At 39.5% G+C, this 10523-nt stretch overlaps 1 protein-coding gene across 1 annotated transcript; it reads right to left on the bottom strand.

Moving 5' to 3' along the window:
* Positions 1-461: 461 nt before the first annotated feature.
* Positions 462-9968, bottom strand: LOC146329811 (aminoacyl tRNA synthase complex-interacting multifunctional protein 1-like). Its single transcript, XM_084712708.1, has 4 exons — positions 9541-9968; positions 6661-6863; positions 3129-3297; positions 462-1487 (listed from the first exon to the last, which is right to left on the bottom strand). The coding sequence occupies exons 1-4, from the start codon at positions 9941-9943 to the stop codon at positions 1321-1323; spliced, it is 942 nt and encodes a 313-aa protein (XP_084568834.1). The 5' UTR covers positions 9944-9968; the 3' UTR covers positions 462-1320.
* Positions 9969-10523: the final 555 nt, after the last annotated feature.

The raw sequence follows: 10523 nt of genomic DNA, 5'->3' as shown, positions 1-10523 counted from the left end.
CACCCACAACATCCCCAATAAGACAATGTGAGCCTAAGATAACCTAAAAATGACACTTGCTGTGGCTGATTTTCTTCACTATGCCTCCAAACAGAGAGAGCAGAATTTTCAGTCACTGGCCTTTCAGATGCCATGATATGTATTATCTCACTTATGAAAACGTCCTCATACATGAAAAGAGTTACACCTCTCAAACCAGAAACTTTGTGTCTTGGACAATCTGTTCCAGTTCTTAGTTCCTGAATCACATCCCCATTCTTTAAATGCAGTTTTCAGTTCTTCCTTTAAAAAAGGAAGGACTTTGCGTGTTAGTGCTTTTCTTCTCTGGTTATGTCATGGAGTAGGAAAAAAAACAAAGGCAGATTCTTTTAAAATCAAAACATGTTGCTGTATTGTTTTGCCCCTCAAATGACAAAATACGCTTATGAGCAGTAAAGAATGGAGGCTGAGACAAAAACATGTTCCATGTAACAGGACACGGGCTTTATAATCTGTGACATTATCCAAAGAGCTGAGTAACAATCTGTAACCTGCAGGATGAATACAAAACACCTTTGTTGAAGAATCAGTGAATAACAAATGATACATCCTACAAATAAGACTTTCCACAAGCTATTTATACTGATACAATACATACTGACTCATTTCCATCATCAGACTTAAAGAGACTCAGTATTACAACACAGAACTGACCTGATATACATACAGTATGTAGAACTAACTCAAATAACTTTTTATAGCTTTACTTTTAACTTTCACAGTCATTTCCAGCTAATTTTCATACTGTTACAATAAAGTAGAACTGTTCAGCGTCCCCTCTTCAAAGGGATTTCTGCACTGCTGAGTTTCATCCATGGTTCAGTGGAAATGACCTCTGTGGCCTCATGGGGAAGCTTTTACACTTAATCAGACATTCTCCAGCCAAAAGGGATTCTTTAAAAGAATTTCAATTTTCTTTTCACCATGCCGGGTATGACTGTGAGCTCCTCATGACTTTCTTCAACAAACTCACCAACGCTGTACAGCATCGTGGTTACTGAAGCGCCCCCCTCTGGCCGAAAACAGACCTTCAGGTGTTCGTAGTAAATGTAACAGTAATGCTCACGTCTGTCCAACAGAGGGCAACATACGCCTCACTATCACTTTCACAAAAAGTATGTGAACACTCAGGCATGACACCCATGTGATTGTTGGACATCATTCCCAAACCACGAACATCACTATGCTGCTTCCACTCTTCTGGGGAGGCTTTCCACAACATTTTGGATCCTGCCTGGCAGCAGGGATTTGCACTGAGCTATTTTGAGAAGCTCTGTGAGTTTATTTGATTTCAGTGTCGCACATGGTCTGGGCTTTGCACACTCCTTTGCCGACGACTTCAAAAGCAGCTCCCTTGTAAGTTGCAACACACTGGCCGTCCGTGTGCAGGTCTGGCTGAATCTGCTCCCACACCTTCTGTTTGGGGTTCAGCTCTTTGTCTGGTTCACCTACAACCAAGAAATGTTTGATGCATTAGAACAGCCATTCCCAAACTTGAGAATGTCAAGGCCCAGTCTGAAATCTGAAAATGTTAAACGGCCCACCAAGACCTTTAACCCAACTGTGATCAACAGAAAAGATTAATCGTACTAATGTCAGGATATAAGATACTGTCCACTGTTAAACTAGGTTAGATGAATGAAAAATAACTTGTAATTTAAATTTCTGCAGTCGTTCTGACTTCTTGTTTTTTTTAATACAAAGAAATATTTTATAGTAATTTCAGATTTTCAAAATTGTAACTTAAAAACATCTTTAAAATGTATTTCTCATTACCTCTGAAGGCCCACCTGCAGGTCCTTCATGGCTCACCAGTGGGCCCCGGGTCACACTTTGAGAATCACTGCATTATAAAATCCTTTTTTTTTTCTCCCTTCATCCATCACAAATGCAGGATGTATGACATTGTGAACGTCCTTGCATAACTGACTCAGAACAGCAAAACCACGAGTAGTAATATTCTGCCTCCAACCTCCTGGGAAAGCTTTCCTCAAGATTATGGAAACTGGCCACGGGGATTTGCTCCCGCTCAGCCAGAGGAGATCAGAAGGGTCTGGCAATAAAGCCTGGCTCGCACTCAGTGTTCAAAATCCACCCAAAGGTGTGCTTCTGGCACAAAATTGGGAGCGCACTGCACAGTATAATATCGCCATTGTTGTTTCTTGGCAGCAAGAAGTTTCAACAAGATCATTAATTTTTATAAGACAGAGACATTCTGTGGAAAATACATTTGGTAGCTTAACTCAGTGACTCACTTATATTATAATATATACATAATATTTCTATTTTCTGGTTGGGTGGAAATGGCTGTTACATTTAAGTTTCAGGCTGGTTATATTGACTGACTGATGTGGCCAGCACTCAAAATGAAAAGTCCCACTGTACCAGGGACAATAAAAATACCACCTAGGACTAGGGCTGCACAGTTAATTGTAAAAAAAAAAAAAAAAAGCATGATCTCGATTCACATGTCTATGCAATCTCATTTCTAAATGATGACATGTCACTTGCTCCTCTTCCACCTTGCATTCATGTCACACTGCATTCACATGGGGTGCCTCTATAGCTCAGTTGATAGAGTGCAGTGTGTCACCCTCTCTCTCTCTCTACCGGTTTTCCTGTTATATCTTCAGCATCATAGAATATATATCATTTTAATTGTTAGGTGTTAAAATTCTAAAAATTTAAGTGATCCAAATATTTCTAATAACCCAAGAGCACTATGAGGTCCAAAAGTCAAAATGCAGAAAGAAAAATTAAAGATAGATGTAATCAATCCAAAAATTCCAAACATGTTTTTATCTAATGAAATATTCTGCTTCAATCCATATTTGTTCATGTTTAGCTTTTCAGAAATACTCTTTTCACTGCTGCCCCACTTGCCACATGATTTATATCCATTTCAGAAAGCTGATTTAATAAAAAAAAGACCAAGTCATTTAATTCTATGAATCATTTTATTCAAATTGAGGATTTTGTTCAAGGTTTTTATACTATTTGGGGGTTGGTGATGACGTAATAAATTAAGACTACAAACATTTGAAGCTTCATTCAATATTAAATCTGGTGCAGTAATCAGGTAATAGTACCTGGGAAGCCCTGGACAGTGACTCTGTCCCCTGGCACAGCTACACTTGGAGGATCGAGGATTTCCACCTTGCCTGGTGAACTGGCACACATGATCATAGCCTGGGACAGCACTCCTCTTGTCTTCACCGGCTTCACGTTACAAAGCAAGACGGCCATGCGGTTCTGCATCTGCATGAGGGACAGAAGATTAAATCCGTTTTTGCAGCCTGTGAAGACAGTGGAGCAGAAGCCCTGCTGGGTCATTCTTCGGATACTTGAGGTGTACTGTGAAGGGCTCATTGCATGGGTGAAATATGGTTTAAATAAATTTAAAATACAAGTGTCCTTCAGAAACAATCCAAAGCACACCGCAGGGGTTCTGTCAAATTAAAACGCCTTTATTTTACATGGCTATTCATACTTCAATGAGCCCTTCACAAGAAGAAATAACCATTATTACGGCCTCTTTTTCCCTCGAAAATAGAAAGGTTATATGAATTTATACGAAGCAAAACACCTCCAAGTGATATTCATATTATTATATTAAGTCCATTCTAATACCTTCAATTGTTATTATACCTTAATAACTGTGTCACAGACTGTATGGTTTATGGTGCCTCATTCATAAACCTAATGGAGCAAAAAGGAAAACCTCTGAGCCTGTTGAACTCAGTGGTTTACCAGACTTCAGCATTTCATGAAATGATGTACACCACATCTTAGAAAATAATAACACTACTCATTGAGGTACATCCTTTTAGTATGTATTATATGAATCATGTTGTTATGATAAATTGCATTAGGGATGCAAATCACAATTACTTCTATTATCAGTTATTTTTTCGATAAATCAATTAGTTGTTTGACCTATAAAATGTCTGAAAATGATGAAAAAACATCAATCGGTGTTTCCCAAAGCCATAGATAACATCCTCAAATGTCCACTACCCAGAGATATTAAGTTTACTATCAGAGAGGAGTAAAGAAACCAGAAAATACAGTAAACAGTATTTACATACATACACTTATACTGTGTTGTCTGATAGTACAAAGTATAAATAAACAGTCAGAAAGTATTTCCATTAAACCCATAATGCTTTGCTTCAAATATTTCATCCTTGTTTGCTTGACAGAGGTAGAAAATATCCCTTGAATAACTAAATAAATGGAGTTCACTGAGCAGTCAAATAAGATTCTGGTCTTAAATTCACTGACTCTGTACAAGCCTCTCACGTTCTTCTGAGCCAAACTGGGAGAAAAGCCATTTTTTTCATGGACTTGCAGGGCGACATCATGTTGGAACCAGAAAGGGCTTTTCTCAGACTGTTGCTGCAAAGTTGGAAACACCATTGTTTTAAATGTAGACAGGAAATCTTGCAGTGTTGTATTCTATAAAAACTAAAGGGCCATAAATCATGTAAGGCAGTCCCAGACCAAAATGACATAAAAGTATGTGGACCAGAACAGCAGCAGAAACAGAAACATGTTTGTTATTGCAGCTGCAACTGACTTCAGTGCTAAAAAACCATCACCACCAACAGCTTCAAGAAGCTAATGTCGAATATTAATAATAGTCTTTGTCCATGGAAAGGTTGCCTTGTCCAAATATTTTTCTAAGGTTTTACAGCTTTTGACAAAGTCAAACCGTGTCTTTACACACATGATCTCAGCAGACATGTGTTTTGATTTAAATGGCACAGTATGTGTCCACATATTTTTGGGTTTGGGTCTGATTTTTGTGGTTTGGGGTAAGAAATACAGGGAAACATGACTGCTACACCATCCAGTGATACTTGTGCTTCAGCACAGTAATAAACCTGTACTCTTGTCTTGTTTTTAAATGTAATGTCTTTATATCTCTGCTTTATTGTATCTTGCTGTACTCAGTTTTTTAGCTTTATGGTATGTTGTTGCACTAAATGTCTTATTTTCATAATTATAAGGCCCCTCTATGGATGGATTTTGCAAATGAGCATCCACTAAACACTGTGATATTTGCTGAAGTAATCTGAGACCACTTCAGAGGCAATAATTTTAAAAGCCTTTATTGCCTCATGGCTATTTAGCAGTTGAAAATACGGCTTCAGTTTTCAGCTATTAAGGTCTTCATTATAACTAAAGATTACTATTCCATACAGTGATACTGAAGCCAATAGTGTGCTTTCAACTTTGAGGCAACAGTTCAGGCCCTTTCCTGTTTGAACATGATGATCCCCTGTGAACACAGAGCCTCCCTGCACAGAACTCTGACTTCAGTCCCACTGGCTCCTTTTGGACTGAACTGGAACACCAACTGTGAGCGAGGCCTTGTTGTTCCAAATCAGTGCCTGACTCTGCTAATGCTTCTGTGGCTGAAGGGGAGTAAATCCCTGCAGTCAGGTTCCAAAATCCTATGGAAAGTTTTCCCAAAGAGCGGAGGCTGTTAGGCATGTTGCACTGCTTCTACAGTAGCCCAGAGTGGACAAATCAAACACAGGCTACACATGCAGCCTTTCATATTTTTCATGAATTTTGCGGCCAAAGGGTAGTCAGATGGTTATAATCTCCATCCTCACTACACACTGGTCCTTTAATACATCCACATAACTGATGCGAAATCAACATTCGGTCTGTGCAGAGATTGATAAAACAAATTTAAAAATCTAGTGTGTATTTAAGTTCATATCTGCCTTAATGCACCGTGGTAGCTCACATGGTAGAGCGTGCGCCCTGTGTACTGTGGATGAGTCCTAAAGTAGGCTTGAGGAGGAGTAGTATAAAGGTATTACAGTATACCAAGAAACCCTGACAGTATGATGTATAATACTGTCACAAATACAGACGCTCCTTTTTCTATTAAATTGATTAGGAGATGCTATATTGTAGCACACAGCATGTGCCACCAGGGGTCATCCTTTGCACAGCAGTCCAGCTCAGCAGATGTACAAGGAGACTGGAGATACAGTTAAAGGGCTAAATAATGAAAGAAAAAATAGTCCTCTGTCTTGGGGGTATTTTTGGATTTTGTCCTGAAGACAAAATCACTGCAGACTATTGACCGATCAGAGCAGCGTATCATGGTGAGTGTGTAACTTTAGTGAGCATGAGAGAGGACAAGTAGCAGACTGATTAACGTCTATAATGGCAGAGAGTGACGGTGAATGCACACTGAGCAGAGGAAAAGGTGAGCAGTGGAGTTGTCAGTCTGCCAGTAATTGTACAGCTTAGGTTTGAGTTTGTCACTGTGTGTGTGTGTGTGTGTGTGTGTGTGTGTGTGTGTGTGTGTATGTGTGTGTGTGTGTGAGTTGTTCCCTAGCTGCGGCAATAGTGTCGCTATGACAATCAGCTGTACCTACATTACGGAAGTACAACGGTACAGTGGAGTGCAGTCCAGTTGAACACAAATTTTTTCACAAATACCACAAAAATACTTCATACCACAGTAAAATGTCAGGAAGGTATGAAAAATAGATACCACCCAAGCCTATCCTAAAGCCCCAATAACTGGCAAAATGGCACGATACTACATAAAATACTCACCACATAAATTATTACAAAAGAGTAATACTGTACCTGGTCCCCGGGTATGTGTTTAGCCAGCTCGCTGACCACTGTCCTGGGAGCAGCTTCTCCAACGTCGACCTGCTGCACATAAACACTGTCGGTGTCTGGAAGCTGCAGAGCTGTGATTATACGTCCAACACGCAGGTCCAGACGAGACACGTCCACCTTGGATTCATCTTCATCTGCCTGCTTCGTTTCTGCCTTCTTCCCTCCTGGTATCAGACACAGACAGGAACCATTATAAAAATAATGTAAAGAAACTCTGAGTTTTATCACTGCCCTGTTTCTTTGCACTCAGTGTGCTCTGTGTGAATGTAAATCTGATTATATAGTGATCTGCTGATGGGTTGTGCATTTTCAGTACAGGAAGACAGTAGATAATCATTGAGTGAAAAGCACTGAAAACTGTTCTGCCAACTGGTAACTTGTATTAAAAGATCACAGTGGAATAGAGACTGGCCAGCTGTCTGAAATTTGAAAATAAGATACAACTTTATTAATCCTGAGGGAAATTCATGTGCCAGTGATTGCTCAAAAATTATAGTAGAGAAAAAAATATAAAGTCTATAGGAAGTAAATACAAAAAGTGCCAAATAGAAAAACAATAAAAGTAAAATAAATATTTACTAAAATAGAAAAGTGATATTTGCGATAATTTTGAAAAGTAATAAAAAGTAATATTGCCTGATACTGTACAATAATATTTTAAATGGAAATGTGCTTCAAACTTTGTGTCAACAGTTTGACGATGTGCCTAAAGCCAGCTCCACACAGAAATGTTTTTTTCAGTTTGTTGTGGAATAGCTTGACTGAACTACACAGACCTCAGCTCTGTCCAACACATTTGGGATGAAGTGGAATGCAGACTGTGAGCCAGCAGGTCTTATCGGCCAAAATCAGAGCCTGACCTCACTAACGCTCCTGTGGCTGAATGGGAACAAATCCCTGCAGCCAAGTTTTTAAAATACTGTGGAAAACCTTCAAGAAGAGTGGAGGCAGCACTTTACGGCCTGTGGTTTTGGTGTGAAAACAAGGAGTGGAAGAAATATTTATTTTACCTAGTCTCACTCTTTTCTTCTACAATAGCTCATAACGTAGATTCAACCACAGACAATTTGCTGCTGGTGTGACTACATGGTCGTATTTGTGCACATTTACCAAAGTAATGGGAAGAATTACTAAAGTTCCTCATCAAAAGCTCTCACATTATTCTGATCAAAATATATTGTTTCCACTCTTGGGCTTTCAACCAGGAGAAACTGCAGCTCTGGGACATAAAAGAAAATACAAATCCTGAGAAAAATGTGTGTTGAAATGCTGGAAACTTTTCAACATTCAAGTAGTCATGGTGACTACAGACAGGGAGAGGCAACTGCAGCAGAGCCAAAGAGGCACTTTTATAAAATGTAATTAATCTTATCAGCAGTAAGATGAAATAAAAAAAGAACACCAACTGCGATAAGAGAAAAAAGTACCAGATCTGATAAGCAGGGTGGCCAATAATCAGTCAGATTCTAGTTCAGTCTAGGTCCAGGTGCAGGAAAGGGAAAACACAAACATATTTGACACAACACCAGCCATGATTTTTAACAAATGCCAAGCACGGCTGGATGACCAACCAGACAAAGTGGACAACTGGCCCAAAAGTTCCCTGCATGTAAGCGGGATCTTGTAATTTAAAAAGGTGTAATATATATGATGCAGTCAAAGTCATACTCCAAACAAATAAGGAGCAGTATATCACTACAGTAACTGGTAACTGATGCTAACTGTAGTTGCTGTCAGTTAGTTAAGTTTGCCATTTCTGCCCAGATTGAGGGCTTGGAGCATCAGGGGAGTGTTGATCTTTACACAGCAAGCACAGGGGCTTTGGACTGGTTTTCAGGTCCAGGCTGAGCGGAGCCAAAACGAAATGCTGGCGGACGAGCAGACAACAGACTTGGGATCGGCAGCCTCCAGTGAACGTGGCTGGACTGGGACTGAACGCAGCCTCTGTGGCCCTGCGTTAAAGCTTCTACAACGAGCTTTCATGTCTTGTTGATTTTGGAGATCCTTGTTCACAAAAGCAGTAGTGTTTCCACTAAAATAGCCTCAAAATGTAATGTAAAATATAGAAAATAATGGAAGCAAAAGTCTCCTCCTGCTTAATTTTAACATTACTCCCTGTAGCTTTGCCTTGGAAAATGTAAACGCTTACTTCATCTGATTTCAAGGAGAATCTTTATGAATGTAAATATTTTCTGTTTTTTAAACTCCTCTCTGACAGTAAATTGAATCTTTTTGAGTTGTGAACAAAACAAGACATTTGAGGACATCACCTTAAAGTATGGGAAACACTGATCAACATTTTTCACCATTTTCTGGAGCAAAAAACTAATTGATTAATGGAGAAAATGGTCGACAGATTAACTGATGTTGAAAGCAACCATTATAGGAAAGACTTCTTTAATTGACAAGATTGTGACAGGATTAAGTAATCATTTAATCCTTTTGAGTCATTTAAAAAAAAAAAAATCTCTGATTTCACCTTCTTAAAATTTTCTGGTTACTTTATTTTTCTCTGACAGCAAAATGAACATCTTTATCCAGTTGTGGTCAAAACAAGACATTTGAGGATGTAATCTTGAGCTTTGATTATTTTTCATCATTAGGCTGAACAATTTCACCATACTTTATATTGAGGTAGTTAATCCAAAAGTAACAAAGTATTCAAGTTACATTACTTTCATATTGTGATACTTTGATTACATTACTGACTACATTTTAACAGGTAATTAGTAACTGTATTTTTTAAGTAACCAACCCTGGTAATCACATATGGATGTAATGTTGCCAAAAGTATGTGGACACTGTTGTCACTTGTGTGTGACAGTTGAACAGTTGACTCACCTACAGGCTTGTTGTAGGTGGACACTCGGCCTCTGAAGCCCATCTCATGCAGCTCCCTGCGGACGGTCCTGGAGCTGACTTTGGCCCCGGAGGCGGTCTGAAACTCGGTGGTGAGAGCCTCCACGGAGGGCAGGCAGTTCTCCAGAGCTACTTTCTCCAGCACCTGGCGGTCCTCCTCTTTCAGCTTGTGCGGTCGGCCGCTGCGGGGCAGAGCCGTGGTGATCCCTCCACGTTTCCACTTCAGGATCACGGCGCTCACGGTGGACCGCGGCAGGTTCAGCAGGGCCGATATCTCCCGGACCGACTTCTTACACAGGTGACATCCCACCACGGTCCCCCGCTGGAAGTCGCTGAGCTCCTCACGACGACCCATCCTACCGCAAAGCTCGGGAGATGACTGCATCTCCGGCAGTGACTTCTCTCACCTCCTCCTCCCACTTCTTCTCACTCCTCCTCTGATGGTCTGACGGCGGCCGGTAAAGAACTTCTGCGTGCGTTAGCGCCACTTTCTGGACTGGAGTGTGGATCAGAACAATCACCGTACTGTTTTATTACATGACTTCGTTAAATGCTCGATAAAGATAGATAATTAAATTAATTACAGAAATCTGCCTGAATTTGATCACCTGGGACAGGTCGTTTTGAAATCTGGACACTGTTAAAAAAAAAAATAAAAGAAAGAAAGAAAGAAAGAAAAGAAAAAGATAAGAAAGAAAGAAAGCTGAATAAGAAATTAATAGAATTGTCATTAACTCGTTGACTTAAAACACATAAAACATCCTTATATTTCTTTTTAAATAAAGCCAATATCAGACATCAAAAATGTGAAATTCTTTAGAATTTTTATTAATATTTTATTCTCCTTTCTTTATTGACTAATGACTGGTGTGTCTTCATGATGAACAACCACAAAATATAGCTAGCATTAATTAAGCATTAATTCTTAACATTGTGTAAACCAGGGACACTCATCTTGTTTTGCC

Source organism: Lutjanus erythropterus, chromosome 3, assembly GCF_056507025.1.
Source record: "Lutjanus erythropterus isolate fLutEry1 chromosome 3, fLutEry1.hap2, whole genome shotgun sequence".
NCBI classification, from domain to species: Eukaryota; Metazoa; Chordata; class Actinopteri; order Lutjaniformes; family Lutjanidae; genus Lutjanus; species Lutjanus erythropterus.
This window is presented reverse-complemented; position numbering and strand designations above follow the sequence as displayed.

What these genes read in the sequence shown, in the direction of transcription:
- LOC146329811 (XM_084712708.1), bottom strand. Translation starts at nt 9,943, where the DNA reads ATGCAGTCATCTCCCGAGCTTTGCGGTAGGATGGGTCGTCGTGAGGAG. An exon ending in AACACATACCCGGGGACCAG is followed by an intron (nt 3,298 to 6,660) that starts GTACAGTATTAC and finishes TCCCTCATGCAG; the next exon opens with ATGCAGAACCGCATGGCCGT. An exon ending in CACTGTCCAGGGCTTCCCAG is followed by an intron (nt 1,488 to 3,128) that starts GTACTATTACCT and finishes TCTTGGTTGTAG; the next exon opens with GTGAACCAGACAAAGAGCTG.